This window comes from Aspergillus campestris (assembly GCF_002847485.1).
Source record: "Aspergillus campestris IBT 28561 chromosome Unknown P168scaffold_7, whole genome shotgun sequence".
NCBI lineage: Eukaryota > Fungi > Ascomycota > Eurotiomycetes > Eurotiales > Aspergillaceae > Aspergillus > Aspergillus campestris.
In genome coordinates, this window is record NW_020194342.1 from 1,164,149 (window position 1) to 1,187,989 (window position 23,841).

General features: G+C 51.3%; 7 protein-coding genes across 7 annotated transcripts; 5 read left to right on the forward strand and 2 right to left on the reverse strand.

The window, feature by feature from the left end:
- The first annotated feature begins 928 nt into the window (after positions 1 to 928).
- P168DRAFT_170365 (uncharacterized protein) lies at positions 929 to 1,950 on the forward strand. Its single transcript, XM_024832887.1, has 3 exons — positions 929 to 1,363; positions 1,435 to 1,554; positions 1,613 to 1,950. Exons 1-3 carry the CDS (start codon positions 1,096 to 1,098, stop codon positions 1,852 to 1,854), a joined length of 630 nt encoding a protein of 209 aa, XP_024692429.1. The 5' UTR covers positions 929 to 1,095; the 3' UTR covers positions 1,855 to 1,950.
- Positions 1,951 to 5,361: 3,411 nt separating this feature from the next.
- Positions 5,362 to 7,795, forward strand: P168DRAFT_327872 (DUF1996 domain-containing protein). Its single transcript, XM_024841289.1, has 3 exons — positions 5,362 to 5,803; positions 5,858 to 6,014; positions 6,071 to 7,795. The coding sequence occupies exons 1-3, from the start codon at positions 5,626 to 5,628 to the stop codon at positions 7,305 to 7,307; spliced, it is 1,572 nt and encodes a 523-aa protein (XP_024692430.1). The 5' UTR covers positions 5,362 to 5,625; the 3' UTR covers positions 7,308 to 7,795.
- Positions 7,567 to 8,098, forward strand: P168DRAFT_170277 (uncharacterized protein). The gene has a single exon (XM_024832886.1). It carries the CDS (start codon positions 7,732 to 7,734, stop codon positions 8,050 to 8,052), a length of 321 nt encoding a protein of 106 aa, XP_024692431.1. The 5' UTR covers positions 7,567 to 7,731; the 3' UTR covers positions 8,053 to 8,098.
- A 1,750-nt stretch (positions 8,099 to 9,848) lies between these two features.
- On the reverse strand, positions 9,849 to 11,972 carry P168DRAFT_237779 (LCCL domain-containing protein; the record flags this gene model as incomplete). The annotated part of the gene is made up of 2 exons (XM_024833570.1): positions 9,849 to 11,451; positions 11,512 to 11,972. The coding sequence occupies 2 exons, from the start codon at positions 11,970 to 11,972 to the stop codon at positions 9,849 to 9,851; spliced, it is 2,064 nt and encodes a 687-aa protein (XP_024692432.1).
- Positions 11,973 to 12,987: 1,015 nt separating this feature from the next.
- Positions 12,988 to 15,088, forward strand: P168DRAFT_254588 (putative aromatic amino acid aminotransferase). The gene is made up of 3 exons (XM_024834417.1): positions 12,988 to 13,131; positions 13,200 to 13,776; positions 13,899 to 15,088. Exons 1-3 carry the CDS (start codon positions 13,005 to 13,007, stop codon positions 14,827 to 14,829), a joined length of 1,635 nt encoding a protein of 544 aa, XP_024692433.1. The 5' UTR covers positions 12,988 to 13,004; the 3' UTR covers positions 14,830 to 15,088.
- Positions 15,057 to 16,513, reverse strand: P168DRAFT_319300 (uncharacterized protein; the record flags this gene model as incomplete). The annotated part of the gene is made up of 3 exons (XM_024840261.1): positions 15,057 to 15,573; positions 16,230 to 16,384; positions 16,448 to 16,513. The coding sequence occupies 3 exons, from the start codon at positions 16,511 to 16,513 to the stop codon at positions 15,057 to 15,059; spliced, it is 738 nt and encodes a 245-aa protein (XP_024692434.1).
- An 825-nt stretch (positions 16,514 to 17,338) lies between these two features.
- On the forward strand, positions 17,339 to 18,845 carry P168DRAFT_290955 (IMPACT family protein). Its single transcript, XM_024837324.1, has one exon. It carries the CDS (start codon positions 17,528 to 17,530, stop codon positions 18,455 to 18,457), a length of 930 nt encoding a protein of 309 aa, XP_024692435.1. The 5' UTR covers positions 17,339 to 17,527; the 3' UTR covers positions 18,458 to 18,845.
- The last annotated feature ends 4,996 nt before the right edge of the window (positions 18,846 to 23,841 follow it).

A 23,841-nucleotide genomic window follows, 5' to 3' on the forward strand; every position in this document is an offset into this window, starting at 1 on the left:
TCTTTTAGAATCATCATTTATAGAGTACCATCAATCATTATATCTCCCAGTTCCCCCTATAAATCCAGGTCAGGTCAAATCAGGTCAAATCAGTCAGGTCAAAATGTACCTGACCGATCAAGTGACATACATGGTGGGGAACCCCTCCTTAGTCTCGCCCTAACACGTTCAGGTTCATCTCATCCACCATCCATCCATACCTCCAGCAGTCCCTAAACGGTAACCAATTCCTCCATCCCTCTCAACCAATCGCTTTCCCTTGTTGGGCGCGTGCTCAGCTCCTCCAAGCCCTAACACAGCCGGTGAAATCATGGTCATTCTAGTGTATCTCATCAGCATGATAGAATACATTCCAAGTGGACCCATTCACCGGTCTTCCTGTCCTCCGAAGTCACGGGGCTGATGTCTCCATTGAAACGTCTCAAATACTAATAGAATAGTAAAGAAAATACTGCTTCTCATGTGATGGACGCCTGGTGGGGCAATATCTCCGCGGTTACCCCCGATACCTCCCCGTATATCATTCCATGTATCCGTACTATCTTTATAACTATCTGTACAATATGTCTACCGAGTATAATGCACGGCTAAACTAACCCTAATCTATCCCCTGTTTCCACGCCAGCAATCAATTCAGCCCCAGCAATCAATCCCTTCTGACCACCAGACCAGCTGCAGATTTCAATTCCGACTCTCCCAATGCTGACAGACTGTGCGGTTGGCCGATCGGCCGAAATGGATCTGATAACCCGAAACGGCATAGCCAGGTCAGGTCACATGGGGTTTGGCCTAATATGCAGATATCCAACGCTGTCGATCAAGAGGCTCATTCTCGTGGATCATGAACATGCAATTGACAGATTATCTGGTATCAATTTACTTCTTTCCTATGAGGCTACCTCCCATTTTACATTCCGCCCATGCCGCCAGGCGGTTCCCTCGTCACGGGGTATCCCCCATACCTCCATAGCCGTTTCCTCGGCCGAGTCCTAAGGTGTGCTTTGCGGCGGAGTGGCGGAAACCGCTTAGCATGATCGGGTCGCGAAATGGTTTCGCTTATTGCCACGCCGTGTCACATGGCCATGACCCGCCACCATGACTCGATCTCAACATGCAGTCATATACTTTCACAATGAGTTCCTGAGCGATCTGATGTTGATCTTCCGAGAGTGCCTAGCACAGACAGCACGGACGGGTTTCGTACACCCCCCCCCCGCCTCACTAATCAGATGGCGGGCCGTCTTGGCTGCGATGACCCCGCCGTCGGTATTGGCTCGGGAGACGGATAGAGGGATAGATACTCGGGACGATCGTGTCTGGGTAGCTGGTGACGGACGTTTCGTTTCGTCTTTATTATGTCGTGGTATGCGCACTGACTACGCTGGTTGATGACTTGACGCAGATCTGTCCTACGCTGACTTTCCAACGGTTAAGTTTGGCATCTTTTGGACGTTTTGAGAACTCTTACTCTCTTTTCTCTTCTTCGATCTGACTTTGCATACATCCGTGGTTGTCTCGATCATCGCGTATGTGGTTATGTTTCAACGGTACATAGTATAGTACTATCGAGGAGTTACTTTTCTTCTGTCTACCAGTCTCACTCTCCGCTCAGACACCTCTTTAACGGCAAATGCACGCTTCCGTCCGCCAGACTTAACTAACCCTAACCATCCTCCTATTCACAGGCAACACAAAACTACTAACCTACACGCGATTCAACCCCGGGCACTGACCGGTTGTAAAGGGGACCAGAAGATAAGTAGAAGATTCTGTCATCGCAGGACATTGCTTATCGTCGGATACACCCGGTGGGATAGTTCTGGATACCTCGTGTTTTGCTCTAATGATAAGTGATACCGCACTCAAGTTCTACTTTGGAGGGGTTGCCATTGTATGTGAAGCGGTTAGTGTGAGGCGTTCTCTTTTACCGTAGGTGTCTCACATTTCAAGTGGGATGTTGGCGTGGGGAGAGGTGAGTGATTATGTTGGGCGTTGAGGTACGTAGCTTAAAGACGGCCCCAGGCTGCAAGTCATCCGTTGTCGCGGATGGTTGCAGTGTTTGGTCTGGTATGGTTAGCTATACCCCCTGAAATTGAGAGGCATGCAATCGGCCAGCATCAGCTGACTTGTAGTATTTTCCCGCATAGATTGCTGTTTCGGCTCTTCATGTTTCTTGCAAACTTGCAGTTATTTTGCAACTCTTGGCTGAGTCATTAGGGTTGTCAGTTTCACCAATATATTGACTGTTCTCATCTGTCTTGCCCATATTGTGGGTAAGTTTGGAGTCGCGTTGCTGGATTGGATGGTTTGGTTGTTGGCGCAGATATTGATTGATTTGCAGTGGGCTTGACTTGGTTTTATAGGGTATATCAGTGAGATAGCTGAGTATTTGGGCTCAAGTGATTCCCCAGAGAGGTCAGTTAATTCCAGGTATTAGGGCACATTGTGCTCCACTCTCGTATCTAGATATTCCAAATGTTTCAATTGTGCGAGTCATTAGTCTTCATGATAGGATCAGTCTTTCATGATCAGATCTATCAGATCCTTGATCAATGACTCTCCTGGTCACTTGTCAAGCATGAACAGCCTATCCAGTCTGTCTCTTATCATCCCAGAGCCCACAAATCGAAATACTGATGCCTATTGCTGAGACCATCAGCGGGGCTCGGAGTGGTCCACTTTCCGTACATGTCAGATCTCGAAATCGCTCTACCTAGTTGATCACGAACAATCTATTTTAGGGGCGAATGGTTTCAGATCCGGATCGTTTCATGTCGCCGCCAGGAAGGGCTAAATCTCGTGATGGTGATACTAGTCATACTACTGTTGCACCGAAACGGTTGCAGAATCTTCCATTGTTGTGTTTGGTGGCGTATATATTGATTGTTGTGGAGATGTGACAACAATATATTTGTGTCGATTAGAATTGACTTGGCAGAATTCGAGATGGCTGTGTACGCTGCAGGAATCGAAATCTGTTCCATATTGATCACTCGATGGGAACAATCGCATTCGATTATTGCTCCATTCTGGGCGCTAGTTGCAGCCATGAGAGATTGAGGTTACTTTGGCTTGATCTGAGGTTGCTGACCTTGTGTCTCGATCGGGTCTAGCGTCTTAAAATCACCAACATCAACGGACTCACTTTCTTATCCGTCTTTCCATCATTCTTCTTGTCGTTTCACTCCGATCTGATGGTTCAAATTTTTAATTTATCTCTTCTTGTATATATTTTTTCTTCAATCCCTAGAATCTAATACCCTGTAAAAGTTCATCATGACCTGAAGCCTGGATCCCTGCCGTCGGTCAACCGTCCAGTGTCCACAGTTCGTCCCAGCCTATCTGAAACTCCCTTTTCCCTTCCTCCTTCTCTGCTGGGTCCATCCTAATCGTTACTATCATCATTAGTGAGTCAAGTTTGGGACATCGGGTGAGCCGATCCCCCAGTCATCTGACCAGGAGTCAGTCAACCAAGGGTTGAACCCGTTCGCCTGGGATGGATTCCTTTCGATCGCAAGGATTCAGCCCTTTCCAACCCACGCGATAGGACCTCGGATTTAAAGTCGACCAGCCGCCCCTGTGTCTATCACCGGGCGTGATGTCACGATTGGGACTCCTTCAGGGATCCGTGACCCCCGTATGAGGTCGCTGTGGCTCGTCACTCGCAGCTGCATACCGCACCAGTCTGCACTAACCCTGACCCAACTCCCTTGGCGTCCGACCTAACTCAGGCACAGCCGATGATTTGCTCCATCTGGCGTCGAGAGGCCCGCTTCTTCTTCTTTTTTTTTATTTTTTAACTTGTTTTATTTCTTCTACTTTTTTTGGCGGGGGGTTTTCCCTGCTTTCCCCGTTTATGGTGGAAGTTTCCCCTTTTCACACCATTGTACGGAGTACTGTGAAGACTTCCCCTGAGACCCATAAATCATCCACGCATAGTCTGCCAACACCCTGATTTGGGGACTTCCAGTCTTAAATCTTCCAACGCTCAGTCTGACCGCCCTTACCCCTGGAGATCAGTAGTCTCCAAGTCTGGGATAGAGTGGGGCCGCCATGGAACCCGGTCGCACACTGCCCCTCTTGGCTTCAAATGAGAAATGGGGAACCTCCCTCTTCTCCCGCCATGGCTGTCGCACGAGGCATCCTCGTTTATCACCCTGTTATTTTACGGAGATTAATTCAACTTTGTGATAGGGGAAAAGGGGTTCAACCGTTCTGGTTCCAAACCCCCGCGCGGTGGCGCCCGGCTCTTACGCCCCCACTGTCCTGATAACTAATTCCACCTTGACGAGCAGATCATACTACTTATCGCTACATCTCCATGGTGCAGAGTTCGGTTCGGATGATTGTCATGAGAAATTAAGAAAACCAAGGCCAATAGTCTGGTCGCATGCCACTGCTCAAGGGGATTGGCCTCTGGGGGTTGGTGCTCGACAAAATAGGTTCCTCTTTAGCACCACCTAATGCAGAAAGGGGAAAAAGAGTGTCGACCCTGAAAAGGTTTGGGACCTGATTTTTTATCGGATGCCCCTCGGTAATTGGGCCTCTGATTCTAGCGGACTGGTTCCTGCGTAGTCCATCATCTTGGAAGCTCGTCGCGGGCTCCTCTTTTTTAATTATCATCCGTTGGTTTAGGAGCCGACTTTCTCTCTCCTTCCCCATTCCACCCCATCGTTATTAGACGGCGTTGACGTCTTTCCACTCTTTATTTTTGGTTCCCTTTTTTTTTAACCCTTTTTTCTTCTCTGCTTTTGGGATTGTATCCTGCGAGTTGCTTCCCTGTCCTTCTTTCCCTCCTTCCAGTCCTTCCTTTACAGTCCTTCGTTTACCACTTTGTTTGACCCTTCTTTCGTTACTGAGGGCCCTTTCTCCCCATTCCTCGCTCAGCGTAACCTTCGAGGAACCGATTCTTGCTTTCCGGAGAGACATTGAATTCCTCGCGAGAAGACTTCTGACTTCTACGGTATTCCTCATTCCTCGGTTCTTGTCGTGGCGTACACAGGTATTGATCGGCACGCAGACAATCCCTTGCCCAACTTCGAAACGAAGGGTACGTTCATGATTTCTTTGCAGTTGTAGTCCTTCTATACTATCCTCCACCCAATTCCATCCTGTTCTCCTCCCCTTGTCGACCTTCTTCCTGTCCCTTCCAGATGCCAGGACCTCGTGTGAAATGTGGTGGCGGGATGCCCTACCGTATGCAAGGAGATACCCCCCTTGCTTGAGACCGAGCCACCTATGTGAGCCAGAAGTTCAAAGATCATGCTGGCCAGACCCCTGGACGCCTCGCTTTCTGTCCATGGTGCTTTGTCATTATTGTTGTTGTTGTTATGATCTCATTCTTGCGATCGAATCGACGTTCTTATACCAACACTCGAAGCCCCACGGCCCGATCACGTCTGGGGGAATAGCAAGATCGATCCCACCATTACTTCTTGACATCCCCATTATCCATACACTCCTTTGGTTTCTTTCACTGGTCGCTCGTCATTTTCTCCATGGGAATTCTTACTTACCGCGCCTGGTGATGCTTGTAGTCAACAGATTCGCTCGTTAAGACGACACTCCTTTTGGAACCCACTATTGTCACTCATTTCTGATCTTTATTGACGCCCGATTACCACCATGCCTCGTGCGATGCGGCTCGATGTCGGCCTGGTGACATGCCTGGCCGCCTTCTCCAGCGTTGCTGATGCGTTCTGGCGTCTTCCCTGTCGTGGCCGGAGCGGTTTGGCCCGTATCGATCCTCTGATGGACCCGGGCGAGCCCTCCTACCACGTTCACTCCGTCCATGGATCTGGCGGTAAGTTTGAACCCCGCGCGCCTGAAATTTGCTCTTGATGCTGATTTCCGATAGCTTTCTCCATGTCTTCCGATGCCGACGTCCTGAAGGCCGCCGACTGTACCTCCTGCGAGGTCAAGCAGGACAAGTCCGCGTACTGGGCTCCCGCGCTTTACTTCGTGGACGAAGATGGCGACGCCGAGTTGGTGGATGAGGTGGGAGGCATGCTTGCGTAAGTGTTCTTCTTTCCTCCTTCGTGGCCATGGCCTCGTGCTCATTGAATCGCAGCTACTACCTCCTGTACGGCGAGGGCGTGAAGGCCTTCCCTGAGGGCTTCCGCATGATCGCCGGTAACCCCTTCAAGCGCGACTTCCCCTGGCCCGTGCCTGACCCCCCCAAGTCCGAGTGGACCGGCAAGCAGGGCTCCCAGGACGCCCTGTCCGCGAAGGCGCTCGGGTTCAACTGCCTCAACTACGAATCCGACGCGGAACCGTCGCTTGGACGCCACTTCATGCCCAACAAGACCTTCCTCGACGAGAACTGCAAAGATGGTATCCGCATCGAGCTGATGTTCCCTTCGTGCTGGAACGGGAAGGACGTCGACACCGATGACCACCGCTCCCACATGGCCTATCCTTCGCAGGTCATGGACGGAACCTGCCCCGAGGGCTTTGAGACTCGCGTCGTGTCGCTCTTCTTCGAGACCATCTGGGATACCTACGCCTTCCGCCACAAGGAGGGCGAGTTCGTCCTGTCCCACGGTGACCCCACCGGATTCGGCTATCACGGCGACTTCATCCAGGGCTGGGAGCAGGATGTTCTGGAGGCGGCCGTCGAGCAGTGCACCAACCCGTCCGGCGAGGTCGAAGACTGCCCCGTCTTCGAGCTCCAGTCCGAAATCGAACAGAAGCTCTGCACCTTTGACATCCCCGACCTCCTGAAGGACGAGGAAGTCGAGAAGTGCTCGGGCGGCCTGCCCAACAAGATCCTCATCGAGTACGGACCCGAGGAGGCCTTCCCCATCAAGTACGCCACGCCCACTTCCTCCTCCGCCGCGTCCACCTCCTCGCCCGCTCTCCCCACCCTCCCCGGCCTCCCCAGCATCTCTCTTCCCGACCTCGGCGGTATGTTCGCTGAGAGCTCGACCACGTCCGCCTCTTCCACTACGACTCCCCCTCCCGCCCCCAGCACCACTGAGACCCCGACCGAGACCCCGACCCCGAGCACCACCGAGGAGCCGACCACGAGCACCACCACGACCCCGACCTGGACTCCCACCCCCGTCACCTCCTTGATCGAGGGCCCCATCACCCAGGAGATCGTCTTCGTCGAGCAGGAGGTTGTGATCCTGGTCGACGACAAGGGCAGCACCGTGGGCACTCAGACCGGCGACATGAAGACCGTCTCGACCACCCTGACGACCGCCACGACCGTCGTCTCCACCGAGGTCACGATGGCGACCGAGCCCCCTGCTCACGCCCACCGCCGCCGTCACGCCCACGGCCACCGTGCCCGTGCCCACTAAACGGTTCACCCCGTCAATGGCCCACTGATGACTGATGGGTGAAGATGAGCGACGAAGCGGGATTCTCAACATCGGACACTCTTTGGGCGCCATTCACTTATATCTAGAAAAAGTAATGGCTTTGCACGCATATATCATTCTTCCCAAGCGACACACGCCCATTCCGTGTTTCTCATCTATAACTTTTTTTGTCACATTACCTTTTTTTTTATCCCCCTCCCCGAGCCGAGCGCGGGCTCCCATTCATGGATGATACTTTTTTAGCCCCCAGGATACCTTCACTATCTTATCTTACTGTCAATTTTTCTTCTCATTTTATATTTCGAATTTCAAATGGATGTAAATGTCACAATTTTCCCTCTTCTCCTTGTCATTGCCCTTGTCATTGTGCTTGTCCTTGACGAGATGGGTCGAAGCGTAAGACATGATCGTCTTATTTATTCTTTTTTGTCCTTTTTTTTTTTTCTCTTTCTTCCAGATGAGAACGCGGTTTGGGGGGGGTCCTGTTAGATTTTATAGCCAATTAACTATGGTCTGGGGGGTGTATGTACCAGATTGTATGGATTCTTTTCCTTTTCCTTTTTCTTTTATTTATTGTTGCCGTCGCTGGTCGTCCGTCCGCAATACTCTCTCTCTCTCTCTCTCTTTCCTTACTGTTATCATTATTGGTATTCTCGTTTTCATTACCATATTCAGCACTGTCGTTGCAAAAAATCTCGTTTATCGTTATTCTGGAGTTAGATAGTTAGATAGGTATACTATCTAGATTATATTATGCAATTCAATCATCACGAGATCATTTCTCCATCCATACTGTACTCATTACAATGTGCAATATACATGCTACTGCTCCCCACTGAGTAACAGTATCTATCCTTCTGCTACCTGGGTCCTGTAAGTATGCCGATCTGTCTCAGATAGGGACAGGGGCAAATAAGCTTAAGTTGGTAGTACTATCCCGCGGGGAAGACAGAAAGAAAGGGGTAATGGAGGGAGGGGGATTAGGATCGTCGGTCTGTTCGCGGAGTTGGAGGTGAGTTGCGTTGGAGTTGGACTAGGAGGACTAGGGAGGGGTAGACACTAGAAGGAGACACTAACGACTAGATTGTTTAGTTGGGTTTGGGTTTGGGTTTGGGTGTGTGTGTGAGTAGGGAGGATGGATTGTTCTTTTTCATGGGGATATCAACTGTAGATGTTCATTTTTCTTGTATAGGGTTGGTGGATTTGTTCTATTGGTATCCACCTAGTATATAGGTAGGTAGTAATTAGGTGTGAGATAAGAAGATCCCTAAATAAATGGACAACAGATACCTAGGTAGGTACAACGGCTTGTCCGAGAGCCCTCCCTATACAAAACAATCAACGAGAACATGACGTAGTCCCTCGATTCTGGCCTGATCTACAGTAATCATGAAAAGTAACTAGTGGGCAAAATAGAATAGATGGTAGGAGCTGTCTCCGTTGTATCATCATTTATTATCGCCATTTTGTACGGACTATACAAGGCAGAAAGTAGTATGTAGGATGTACCTTCCCTCATACTAGATGAGAACCACCCAAGCATCATTATTATATTGAGTGCTTGAAGAACAGCTCACCGCGTATTCCGACTCTCGTGGGATGAATATGTTACTGCCCCCACTGGATTACCACGGGGGTGTTTTTGTTGGCGGAGTGGTTGGCCGTCAATGTGGTGATGATATTTCTTCCCCCCCCCCTCTTCTGGGGTGGGTTATCTGGGTTTACTACCTGCTGTTACTCCTGCTCCTTTCTGGTCCCACTGGAACGACTACGGTTGCAACTACGTAGTATAGAGGTACGTGCTATCCATGACCTTATCCTCCTTAATCTTGATATCATGTCGATCGGAAACACCTATCCGATACCACTCATCCCAGTATTGATATCAAGCTTCTCTTTGGTTCCACAACATATGTCTGTGGATATGCCTGTATCTCTAGGTCCATGGATATATAGATAGATAGATAGATAGCTATCTACTTGTGTATCTCGAGCAGTTATCCTGATATACAGTCACTGTGGAACGTATGTATATGTTCACGGATCAATGAAATGGTGAAACCTTGTTGAACTTGCATGATAATATGGATTATTCTACAAGTTACATACAAGTGAAGACGAATGATCTAATTCAGCAGGCTATGTATTACAGCCAAGGGAATCTGCACGGCAGATAGTTTGGCTGATTGTATGTAATGGTGTGATTGTAGACATTGGGTTGCTCTGATCATGTAAGATATGATTATCAGTAATTGAATAACCTTGATGGTAGGTAAGATCTGTTGGTGATTTCCAGGTCCAGTCTACGTGACCGGCCTATTACGCGTATACCGAGTGTCTGATATAGTAAAAATTCATATTCAATCAATCCATTCAAGAAACGCCTCCACCGAACACCTAACCGAACCTAACCTAGCCTAACCTAACCTCCATCCACCCGGCCAACACGTCCGGGACCACCCAAGCTGTATGCCGGTCTAAACACAAGACATATATAACAAAGAAGAAAAGGAAAAAGATTTACGGGGACGGCGGTGATATCCACTCTCCTTCCTGCAGCCACACCCCAGCCCCGCTGTACTTGCCGGCCTCGGCGCCCCGCAAGAAGGCGAAGCGGAAGAACAGGACGTCGGGTTTTAGGTCATCGTCATCGTCATCGTCAGACTCCAGATCGGCCTCGTCCAGCTCATATTCACTCTCAATCACAGACTGATGCTGCAGCTCCAGGCCGCTGTGGCCGTGTCGGTGCCAGGTGAACTCGCCCTCTGGGTCCTCGTCCACGTAGCCGCGCCAGCGCTCGACGTCGTTGACCAGGACGGACACCCCGTCGACGCCCAACTCGCCCATCCGTTCCGTCTCCCACAGGGTGAAGGTGATGTTGCCGTTGCCGTGGAAGGCCTCGTGGGAGCCCGGGTTAGGCAGTGTGATATTGACGGACGCGTCCGTGACGTTGGGGTACGTGCTGCCCCACCAGCCGTGCGCCCCACCCGCGCCCGGGGCCAGCTCGCCCAGCGCGGCGGGCGTCTCGATGATCGAGGCGAAGCCCCATCGGGCGATGCCGTTGATGAAGAGGCCCAGCAGCAGACCCTGATAGATCAGTGACGGGCGCGTGGGGATGGCGGTGCCGGGCATCAGCAGGATGGCGAGGATGTAGTGGTGGATGCGCAGGCGGAGGCCCGGCAGCGGGAGCAGGATCAGCAAGATCAGGGCCATCGTGCCGTAAATCTTGAGGTAGTGCGGCATCACGCCACCCTGGCGGATCTGCCAGGCCTGGCTCAGGATGATGGTGACCACGGTCGGGATCACCAGCGCCAGCGCAAGCTTGGCCCCGGGCTGCTGCTGAATGTCGTAGGGGGTTAGACGCTCGAGCGGGATCAGGCGCGCGAAGGTATAATTGTTCAAGGCCCCGATGAAGATGGGCGGGACGTAGAGGAAGGCCTTGGTCAGCTGGTAGCTGGGATCCGACAGCGGGGTCAGGAGCGGCCGCGCGCAGTACTTGTACAGCACGTAGGCCACGAACGACGCCGGCAGCAGGCGCGACAGTAGAGTCGACACCAGGTCGGCCAGCATAGGATACGACGGCGGGTCCGACACCAGACCGGTCTGGCAGAAGATCATGAAGAACGTGCTGAAGAAGAGAACGGCAGGCGAGGTGCAGAAGAACCACAGGGCCGCGACGGCCCCGACGGTGATGCCCAGCAGCGGCCAGCGGGGATCCTGCGGGCAGGTCTCCTGCGAATCGGAGAGCGACACGAAGCTGAACGACTTGGGGAAGGTGGACGGGAAGCCGACAGACTTGATGTCGTTGCGCTCCGAGGCGGGGAACGAGTGCGCAGCCCCATCGAGCTTAATCACGCCACATCCGCCAACGCGGTTCGTGATGACGCCAGCGTGGATAGCGGCCTGACAGACAAAACTGTCGGCCCGATAGACCCCAGGTTCCTCGGAACCCGGCTCGGGTCCGCCGACAACGAGACCCTGGTAGCTGTAGGTCTGGTTGCCCACGGTATAGAACTCGCCCAGCTTGGCGTCTCGGCAGTTGGCGGGACACCGGAAGGGGATGGAAGCGGCGGAAAAGGGTCGACAGTCATTTCCGTTGAGTCCGCACTCGTTGCCGGATTCCCTGTTGTTGGGTCAATATGGATAGATATGTGAAAGGGGAGCAAGATGATATGCTGCATACCAGAAACTCGTCGAACAGGACAGGGTCTGGGGCGTTCCATAGCCCTCGATATGACCCCCGGACCGCGAGTGTAGCAGGATGATGGTCCAAGGCAAGAACCACACCAGATAGAGCAGACACAGTAACATGGTCTTGTGCTTGCGTTTGGGACAGAATCGGTCGAGCAGACGAACGGGCATCTCCTGCAGGCGGGGGAGCAAGGGTTTCAAGAGCAGATCATGCGGGGGATCGGGGCCCTTGACCCAGTTGGCGGTGGCTCGACCGGCCTTTCGGATGGGGAGGGGAACCCAGCCCCACCGGAAAGACTTGGACGACTCCGTCAGCCATACTGGGAGATAGTGACCGGCTTCATCATCTGGACGGAGGAGATGCTCGGTGTCGGCATCGGTGGAGCGAGTCTCGTCATCCAACAACGGTGGGATGTAAACCCGAGCGCCATCCTCGGGACCTTCACCAAACATGCTGTGGACGATATTGCGTCTTCAATAGACGAATCGGTGACGATATGATCGGGTTTGAGAACGAGATGGACACGACGAAACGAAGACGAGTATGGAGAGACGTTGTCGAACGAGAGATGGGGAGAGAGGGACCTTAACAAGCGGCGGACGAACAGACGAAACGGACCGACGACAAGGACATAAGAAACGATCGAACCGGAGACAATGAAGAATAACGATAGCGAGGGGGGGATAAAAGAGAGATCGGATGTGAGGATAGAAAGAGAGAAGAGAAGAAGAGAAGATGAAGATGAAGGCAGAAGTGAAAGCGAAAGAACTGGAGTCACCGGAACAGATCGGCAGGTGGCGGTGGTGGCCAATCACCGCTGCTTATGTCATCGTTCCTGACCGTCTGTTCTGAGGTACCTATATCCCCTATATCTAAGTATAGACATATAGATGTATAGTCCTGATTCTTTAGAAAGAATACCTAGATAGACAATACTGGATGATACTCTAATAGATATCAGTGGGGTCCCCGGATGGGTGATCGTGAGGCTAGAATTGGACTGACATCATATGGATGATCCTCATCTAACGGTCCTGACTAACGACGCGTTAGGGCTCGGAGATTATCATCGTAGTGCAGAGTAGAGAATAGGTAGTTACTACTTACCTAGTTGGCTAGAATAATGGCGATAGTATGGATCTTCTCGCCTCTCAAGTCCATCAATCCATCAATTACAGGTGGTTGCTACAACTCCATGACCGAAATGGATAACGAACCATGGATGCCATGTCAGCCTCGTCCATTCGGCCCCTCCGGTCTCCACTAAAGACTTCGGATCAGGCGAAGTCCAACTGCCAATGATGTGGATGATCCTGAAACTAGACTAGGTCCAAACCAGACTGATGCTTATCAAGCAACATCAACGCCGTTATCTTGACGGTCTTGGTGTATTTATGTCTAGCTTCTCCCTTCACAAAGAATCAATGATACAATATCAATCGCAGAGCGAGATAGGATAGAATACGATCGGAATTGATATCATCATGTCTCTATCACCCCCTAAAGACCTCTCCCATCATTTCTCCGTGACGGCCAAACGTCGCGAACCCAGCAACATCAAAGACCTATACAAGTACTTCTTCATTCCAGGCATTGCCAACCTAGCCGGCGGTATCACTCCCATCCACCTTATCTTCTGTTAGATCTAGCCAATTCATCCTAATAAAAAAAAAACACAGGCCTCCCAGACGCCTCCTACTTCCCCTACGACACCCTCGAAGCCAAAGCCGCCCGTCCCCAGCGCTTCCCCACCGCCACCAACACCACCACCTCCTCCTCCACCACCCAACCCACCAACCGCATTCTCATCCCCAAAGAAAGCACCACCCCCGACCCCCAGCACAAGATCGACCTCGCATCCGCCCTCCAATATGGCACAGCAGAGGGCCTCCCCCCAATGGCCTCATTCGTCCGCCGCTTCACCCGCGACCACCTCCATCCGCACGTCCCCTACGCCGACGGGCCCGACACCATTCTCACCTGCGGCTCCACCGACGGCTTCTCCAAGGCTATCAATCTGTTTACGGAACCCTGGGTTCCTGGTCGGGACCCTGTCTCGCGCCGTCAGGGTCTCCTCTGCGAGGAGTTCGTCTACATGAATGCCATCCAGGAGGTGAAGCCTCATGGTCTCAATGTTGTTCCTGTGGCGCTGGACGCGCAGGGATTGAAGCCGCATGGGAAGGGTGGATTGGCTGATGTGTTGGCGCATTGGGATGAGCGGAGGGGGAGGAGACCGCATTTGCTGTATACCATTACGTATGTTTCTATCTCTTTTCGCTTTTGTGTCTTGAGGGAGAAGGATGCAATCCTGTCTAGGGCATGTCAGGACATATGACCGCCCTCATCTAACATAGATATATCATATCTAACATCGACAGAATCGGCCAAAACCCCACAGGAAGCACCCAGTCCATCCCGCGCAGACAAGAACTCTACGCCATCTGCCAGAAATACGACATCATCCTAATCGAAGACGACCCCTACTGGAACCTGCAGTACGACAACCCCCCACCCAAACACCCACACCCACGCACCTCATCCGGGTACCCCTTCCTAGACTCGCTCACCCCGTCGTACCTCTCCCTCGACACAGACGGCCGCGTCGTCCGCCTCGACACCTTCTCCAAGACGATCGCCCCCGGCTGCCGCCTCGGATGGATCACAGCGCAGCCGGCTGTCATCGAGCGTCTGACGCGCATCACGGAGACGACGACGCAGCAGCCGTCGGGGTTCACGCAGGCGATGGTCGCGGAGTTGATCTTGGGGCAGCAGTCGGGTAGTACCAACAGCAGTAGCGGCTGGCACATGGACGGCTGGGTACGTTGGCTCGAGGGCCTACGCGAAGGCTACAAGCGCCGAATGCAAGACATGTGCACAGCCTTAGAAGAAGGGCAACACATACTAAGCGTCGACATCAACGACAACGCCGACACCGACACCGAGGAGGATAACGAATGGGAATGTATCGAGCGCACCCCCATGTACGAGTTCACACGGCCCGCAGGCGGCATGTTCGTGTGGCTCCGCGTGCGTCTGGAGACCCACCCCTTGCATGGGGAGTATGCGGAGGCGCGGCTCGCCCGTGCGCTGTGGGTGATGCTCACGCGTGAGCCGTATCTGTGCTTGCTGGGTCCGGGGGCGATGTTTGCGCCGGATGAGGCAGTGGTGGGGAAGGCGGCGTCGTTCTTTAGATTGTGTTTTGCGGCTATGCCGGCTGAGGAGGTGGGGGGTGTTACGAGGAGGGTGACGGATGGGATGAGGGCTTTTTGGCAGGTGAAGGATTTGGAGGGGTTGGAGGATGTTAATTGATTGATTGTTGGGTTGATTGGTATTTCGTGATTCGTGAGCATTCTGTTCTTGATACATTTCCTGGTCCGTATTATCCGTCCATATCTATCTATCCACCTCATTTCATATCCCATATCCATATCATATCCATATCCCCGGATATAACACCAACAAACCCACACAAACGCCATAAGCATCAACGCCATAACCCCCTATCAAAACACTCACAAAAGAAAGGAAAGAACCATTTAACCCTCAACCCCACCCCGCGACCTCCTCTGCACCTCCCTCAACCCCCTCAACAACCTCTCATACCGATCCACCCCAAGCGCCCTCCCACCCCCAACACTCATCCCCCTCCCCCTCTTCACCTTCTTCCCCATCCCCATCTCCATCTCCACCTCCTTCCCCCCCCCAGGAACCGAAACCGCCCTAACCCTAACAACCCCATGCTTATTCGTCCACCCCCTCGCACTCGGTCCAGTTTTCACGCCCCCCTGCACGGCCCTGCCCAGCTCCGTCGGACTCAACAGCCGGCTGACCTCGCGATTCGCAGGACTAACAAGTAGCGGGTCGGCCTCGCCGCCCACGCGACACTCCTCGTCTAGCACGAGGAATTCCCGCTCTGGGGCGGTGATGCTCGGGTCGAAGGAGGAGGGGTGCTGGGCTACTTGGTCGTCGGTGCCGAATTGGGCGGTTTCGGCCGGGGAGGGGTGGAGCGCTTGTCTGTCGAAGACGAGGTTTAGGAGGGTGGGTTCGGGGGTGCTTGATAGGGGGGCGGTGTGCCAGATTGGGTGGGGGTTGGTTGGGATTGTGTTGTTTGTGTTGATTGGGGGGTGGGAGGGGGTGGGGGTTGTTTGGGAAGATGCTGTCTTGATAGTCTTGGGGATTGGTTGAGAGAAGTGTGACGGTTGAATGGACGATTGCCGAAGAGAGGCCCGTTATTGATGGGGGGGTCTGGTCGGGGCATGGAGGGCGCTGTGTATGTTCGGAGGAGGAGGGATGTATAGGGAGTGGGTGGTTTGAATCCCCTTGCGAGGGGGGTTCTCGACATCATTTTCGCAGTTATACCAATATCGATATCTGTCTTTTCCTTTTGATTTCTTATTCAGTATTTGTTTGATAGAGCTAACCCAGCAGAGCTAGCTGCTCCCAGCTATCTATATACGACGATCCTACGGAAGTACAAGACGATCGTATTGACGTCACCATGCAACATACTTCGCCGCTGAGCAACTCTACCCCACAAACCTTCCTATGCGGAGCTGAATCCAGACCCTGAGAGCGAGCGCATGGCGTCTTCAACCCCGGTTCACCCCTCGCCACAAAAATCCTCTCCTCAATTGGTTTAACCAAGATTACTATTCAAGTATGAAAATCACAAGACAAACCAAACGCCAATCCAATTTGCTAATCCCTACTTAATGTATCTCAAATTCCGGAACGCCCGCATCATCAGATACACCCCGTGCAGCGTCGCATACATGCCTCCGCCGGCCGTCACCCACACGGGTAGCTGGTAGCGCAGCGAGGAGACGGGGATGTGGCCAGAGGTGGGTCGGCGTCTGTCTGGGGGCTGTTTTTGTTGGTTTGGTTTGGTTTGGGTTAGGGATTGAGAGGGACCCTAGGAGAGACGTACCGGTTGGAGTCTGTTTATCAGGTTGATGACCTGCTGTCTGGAGCGAGCGATGAGTGCCTGGAACATTCTGCTTTCTGTTTGTCTGTTTGTAGTGGGTATGAAGATGTAGGGTTATTCAGTTAGAAAGATCTAGTAGATGTCCGCGCGATATATACGAAGGATACTGCTATGGTGGCAATCATGCTTGAGGGGTCGTCACAGGACTGGAGACGTAATATCAGGATAGAGTTGGGTGGCGAAGACGGGGTGTGGTGGAAGAAGCATCTGATTGATGTGAAGCCATGGTTCGAGGAACGCCAGACCAGAGCTCGTCGAGGAGAGCTGGACATTGGCTGGAGAGCTGGGGATCCAAATTCTAATCCTGATCCATATCTTGTCCATCCGTGTTCAAGCTTTGATAGTACCAACATGAGATATAGCGTCCTAGGTCAGCACAAGACCTGTTTGGCATTGTGCCACACAGCGTAGTCACCTGTATAACTTGACGTGCAGTATGTGGAGGTTGGAGGGACATTGGATTAACTATGCAAACAGACTGGATCGACTCGATCAGGCAGATACTAGATTTATCTATCATCCACCTGAATCAGCATGCATAGGTTGATAGATTGAACAGGGCCTCTTCGCTGAGAACCCAAGCCAGTGACAGCAGAACGCAAATTTGAGCGTGTGATTGGTATATATTAGTGAATAATAGACATTAGAGGCCAGATGAGCAAAATAGAAAAGCCATTGGAAGTGGATATGGTATCAACTGTCATATTTCCAGATCCGGGTTATCGTACTATTATTGAATACAATGTCGAGTGGCCATTATCAAATGCGACATAGAAAGGCTCACGTGACAGTGAGGGGAATGTGGACATGGTAGTCGTACTTTGACGATTTTCTCATGTACATCATAACATTAAACTAGACAATCATTACTCAAGGGTGGATGTCAACTCAGTGAAATCGGATAGCGACAGCGACCGAAAATTTTTCCACCCGAAGCGCAACAGCAACATCCACAATTCAATCCATTCATTCATTCAATCCCAACAACACCCACTACTGACACTACTAGAATCAACCACCAAGATGTCGGAAAACAATGACCTCGCCGAAGAAATTGAAGCCATAAACGCCATCTACGACCCCGACACCCTCCTCCCAACCACCACCTCCACTACAGATCAACAACCCACCGCGACAACCCTCCGCCTCCAACTCCCCGACCACCCCCACCTATCCTTCCTCCTCGCCTGCGACACCACATACCCCGACACCGCGCCGCGCATCCTCGGCACCGCATCGACCGCCGCCCGCGGCCAAGGCCAACTCGCCGTCGACGCGCTACACGACGTGCTCGCTCGCGTGCACCACCCGGGAGCCGTCTGCCTCTTCGACCTTATTAGCGAGGCTAGTGATGCCTTCCGGGAATTGCGCATTGGCGAGGACGTCGCCGCGGACAATACCAATAACCACGACGAACAACAAGGACAAGAGGAGGATGAGGAACAAGGGCAAAGGGACGAAGAAGAAGCACTCAACGAAAACCACCCCCCACCCCAATGGACCCTCTCAGACATAATATCGGAGAAGAAGTCCGTCTTCGTGGCGCGCGCAGCCCGCGTCCACAGCGGGGCGCACGCCCAGTCCTGCATCGACCACCTACTAGCGACAGAGAAGAAAGTCGCCGCCGCGACGCATAATATCAGCGCGTGGCGTGTGAAGGAGACGCGGGCGGGCGGCAAGGGTGATGCCGGCGAGGTGATGGTCGTGCAGGATTTCGACGACGACGGGGAGGCGGCTGCTGGGGGACGGCTGCTGCATCTGATGCAGCTGATGGATGTGTGGGATGTGGTGGTTGTCGTTACGCGGTGGTATGGTGGGATTCATCTGGGGCCGGATCGGTTTCGCATTATTAATGCTGCTGGGCGTGATGCGTTGGTTAAGGGGGGGTTCAATGTGGAGACGGGTGGTGGTGGTGCTGGTCAGGATAAAGGGAAGAAGAAGGGGAAGAGGTGATTTGGTACCTCACTGGTGTACGCCTTGGTGTTGATGTTTAGATTGGCGCCGGACTCGACTCGACTACCTGACAGCAGCGGATCCACTAGTAGTGACTGTGCTACCCGATACCAAAGACACAGCGCAGATGTTTCAGCAACAGCCCAGGATGAAGTTTCCACGTGCGACATCTACAAACTCGAACCACCAAATCATCACCAATATCCTCACTTCATCACCACGCGACAGTCCAAACCACAAGGCTAACCGCCCATTCCAATCCCAACCAGCGACTCGACTCGCTCGACTCCCTCAAAGACACCCTCGAACCGCGCCCCTCAAATCCACGGCTAGGTAGAAACAGTCTGAAACCAAACGCGATCCATCTTAACGACCTACCTACTACAAACCCACCAATCGCAACGCATCAGGCCACACCTCACCCGAAACCGAATGTTTGACGCAAAACCTAACCCCAAGGGATGGATGGGATGGGACAGACCCTGCCATGTGACAAGACATTGTGTTACTTCGTTCGTTCGGCAACGAGTGAACCCCTGGCGCGAGGGGTGTGCTTTCAGCGGGTTGTTTTGGTTTCTGTGGATGGCTGGCCATTCATGTGCTTTGTATGGAGTTGTACGAGTACCGATAGAAGACATCCGTGTGTATTATACTCCGTAGTAGACGGCAATTTAGAGAAGTAAATAGAAGTCGCGTGCTTATTATATATCTCCTTGCATGCGTAAGTGGGCCCTCGGCACGCTTCGAACTAGAGTATGGAAGGGGTCTCGTGGATTAGCAGCCATGTAACCTCTAGAAACACAGTAGTAGTAGTACATGAAGATAATCAGTCACCACTTCTTCATTTTTATTTTGAGAATCCAAAAAATGAAACACAAAATGAAAGTCTCAATTAGTGCTAAGAAACCCATTAACCTAGAGTGTACTCAGCATTGTCGTCCTACATTTACCAAAAAGCGGGCACAGAATCGGCCTTTGGCCACGATGGCTCAATATGGAACAACACATCAAAATGACTGGGTAAAAGGAAACAAGTTCCAACTCTAGTTTTTTTTTGGTCGTGCGTTCGAGTCCAACTATTATCAATTGAACAGACGGTCTTTTTCCCGCGGGTTTGCTGGTTTTAACTTTACTTTCGTCAGAGGCTTTGGCTTTTGTTGATACCTTATGGTGGTTGATGGATGGGTTTATGATGGATAACTAGTGCGGGGATAAGTAATTCTTACTAATGCGAATACTTGCATAACTGAATAATGCTCTCTTCAAGCAAAAGAATAAAACCCACTCAAGACAGTTGACTTCCTACCCAGAGTATGAATCTCTACCCCGTAAAATTCGGTACATTAGCATCAGTATATCCAATCCATGTGGCGTTCTCGAAGACGATCGACTGCTGAGGCAAATCCTTTGGCCCCGAAGATCCACCTGCCTTGCCCTGTTTATGGGGCATCTTACGTACATCTTGACGCGATATCTCTGCGTGGCTTTGTATGTGGATCCAGCAGGTTTGTACAGTCCTGCAGTGGTTCGATGCTGTGGATTACAAGATTTACTTACGTGTTGGGGAGGGCTGGTGGTGGGCGTGGGACTGTACCTCGCCTCGAGCAGTAGATGCAGGAACCTCGGGCTACTACGCAGGTGAGTGCTTAGCCAGCCTCCTGCCAGCCACCCTGAATCCTGGATTGGGTTGTAATGGGATAGGCGTACACTGCACGTACCCTACTCGGTACATGTGCTGACTAGTGGGCCTAGGTCTAGGTCTGGATACATGTGGCTTTTGACTGCTTATAGGCTACAGCTACTCCGTGGGTTTCCGTGGGTAGGTAGCGATGTTTATGGTGGTATCGAACTTGGAATTATGGTGTATATAGACTCGGTCGAGAGATGTAATAGACTATCTGTGGTATGCATTTGATTTGAAATGGGTAATATAGATTGTTCAATGTGTTGGCAGTATTAATTAAATGGAACTGTAGAAAGTAGACGTGTCAGCTGACATATATATACCCTATGAATGTTTATTATACTCCGTATAGAGTTTTGATATACCGTACAAATTGTTATTCAATAGACTTTGCGAGGATTATCGATCTATCAATGAGTGGATCATTCCCATCGATCCGTGCCAGTAGATATAGATATGTAGAGAAAGGATTGATGAGTCGGCTATATATTTTACTTCACTGGGGGGAGAGGCGGCCGCAATTCCCACCACATGAACGATACCACCTCTACCCGTGAGCCAAAGCAATGAAAACCAAGCCTGAAAGTGTCTAGAACCAATGTGCGCATACTGTACAATGTACTCCATAGATACCTACACATGTTCTGAAACCCGTCAGACACAACACGAACACATGCACCATCCAAAGTCTTGGCTCAGCTGTTCCCGTTTGTTGGAAGTTCTCGGCGGGTGGATCACATTTTCTGGACAGTTCTGTGGGTACTGTTCGACCGAGCATGAATTTATCTACTCCGTAGTCCGTACATACTGAAGATGATATCATTCGATCGTGGCGATCGATGCATCACCGATTATCCAAGGGCGATCGGTCTATCTGTCGAGGGTAGCCGCCGGTGTGGGTTGAATTTTACCTATCTTTTCAATCGGGCGGATAGGTGATTGGGGCAAACCCTGTTCGTAGGTGGAATTACCTCATTGTGCATTGTTCCTACATGTGGAGTACGAGGGATAAAAACTCTTCTTCCCTTCTATTAAGTTTTCAGACAGGGCGCTGGAGATTAGCGGAAATTTTCGATTCTCTGGCGGATAGATCACTTTCCACAACTGGTCGGACGACTTCCGTAGGATAATACTACCCAATATCCACGATATATAAGAAAAAACCACTCCATACTATAATCTAAATTAAATACGGAGTGCCAACCAGCTGCTAGACCGCACCAACCCAACGACCCAAACAAATCACAATCCAGGAACGAGATGACGGGACAGAAACTCAGGTCCCGTCTCCAAAGCTAACGGTCGGACTGGACAAATCATTGTGGAGGCGAAAAGCCCGATTCAGGCTCCAGGGATGCTGATAGGTCAGGTAGTGCCGCCTTCGAAGGGTTGTTCGGCACCTAAGGTACTTGGGAGTGGTCCATTTCTATCGTCTTATAGGAGGCTCCGATGCGGGGGCTCAACAATGGAACAGGAAATCAACCTGAAACGTCAGCCACGGAGGGCCGATCGAAGTTTTCCTCCTTGGTGTCTGGTTGGTGGCGCCGACGGCGTGGCTTTTGTGGAGTGGAGCGTGGCGTTGGGGATGGATTGGATACCACCATGGCATTCCATTCATTTAATTCTTTGATTGTATGCGTTTCTGTCACATTGTTGGTCATTTGATCAGTTATATTATAGGATGAAGGGTGGTAAGTTGGACAAGATTGATATTGATTTCAATGCCTTTGTAAGTTTGTATAACCTAACGAGGGATAATGTATGAAGAACCGGGTACGGAGTACTCCGTACAGAGTTCCCCACTGTCTCACCGCAGTCAACCCTCGGTTCCGTTCCAGGCCTTTGCCATTGTTCCCCCCTGGTTACAGCGCGGAGAGATCCGAACGGAACCAAGGCGAGCGAGAGGCTGGAAGACATCAGCTGAAGTCAAGTATAAACATGGACGCAGTATGATGTACATACGTGTCTGTGTGTGAGTGTACCTTACAGACCGTCCCTTGATTCCCAACCGGCGTCCGGCGTCCGGCGCCCCCGTCCCTTACAGCATCAGAGTTCTATTTTGAACGTCTGTTCCTGGATTTACAGTCCGAGTGGCTCAGTCTTGCCCATGTCTCGCAACCTTCGCCACAATCCCGGGTCCCGTCGGGGAATTAATTACAATTACGGGCGGAGGGCTTGCGGCGGTACGGAAGGTGACAACGTTCTTCTCAATCCTGACAAGACGCCTCGTACGGAGTCGATGTGGATAGTAACTATCTCTGACGAGTGCGATTTGGCCACCCCATTGGGACCAGAGCCCCAGGGCTAGATGGAGGCCTGACGTTGGACCTGACTCGACGGGTCCAGCTGGCGGTGGATGAGATCGACTCATTGGGGGCATTTTCCTGTACCGGATGGATACGTATTCGAGTGGAAATTATACTCTGGAGGATGGTTAGCGTTGTCCACAGTGCGTTGATCAGTCGGTACCTTGGGCTGGTTGTAACATTGTTCTGGTTATATGGAATATGGATTGTACGGAGTAACTTTGATTGATCTCATCTTCTTTTCCTTCTTTTCTTCCTTTTCTTCTTTACTTTCTTTCTTAATTTCTCTCCTAATATTATCATTATTATTCCTTTCTTTTTCAAATATTGCAATCCTCGGACCAGCGTGGCACTGCATCCCTGATTGGCGGTGGATCCGCTGAGGATGCCGTCCCGCGGCGCCAATCGAGCCTGGATCAGCCAATCCCTTGCGCTATCCCGTCCGCCTGTGTTGACTACTACTTACTTAGCGATGTTCATCGGTCTATCAATCCAACAATAGTTGTGTAGAAAAGAGGAGTACGAAGCGGAGTAAAGGAGAAAGAAAGAGAAGATAATGAGTATAGAATGAATCAATAATAGGGATACTAGCTAGGCAATCTCAATACGAAAATCAATATACAATTTATATAAATAAACTCGCGATATCTCTGTCTGGTATGGATCCTCTGTTAGCGGTTTCACATCGCTTGACTAGAGGCCATACAAGCATTGGCCTGCCTGCGCTGCCTGGTGAATGGTCCATGAATGGTCCCATCGGGGATCCATCACTCTCTTCTCTGCTGTCACTGTCCCCCTCTCCACACACACCTCCCTGCATCTCCTCCTTTTTTCCTATTTTTTATTTTATTTTTATTTTCATTTTTATAGTTTTAGTTTTAAAAGATCCATTTGGGTTTTGGGCTTTTTCTCTCCTCGGTAAAGCCTGGAAAAAATAAAATCTTAATACCAGTAAATCAGAGTCCCCCTGACTCTATATAATCCCAACCCCCTCCCCGCTACTCATCCTCGGCGCTTCCTTTGCTTCCTTCTTCCTATCCACGCTGGTGCGTTTCAGTCCTTCTTGCAGGTTCGCTTTTTGCTGTTTGACTCCGTTACAGGCCAGTTCCTGTTAACTCATTGCTTCATTCATTTTCTTGGCTGTTCAAGTGATCTTGTCTATTGTCCATTCCTTGCAATCTTCATTGTTAAGCCTTTTGTCCGGAACAATAAAGAACGTTCCCCCCCAGACAATCAACGGTCACTCATTCCATTGAGACTGTCCTTTCAACAATAAAAGGTATTGTACTCTCTTCCTTTGTGTGGATCTATATCGTCGGTCCGATGGGACCGTCCTCTCATTCAGATCTCCACGACTATATATCCTCGGCTTCACCACTACGGCCACCATCTTT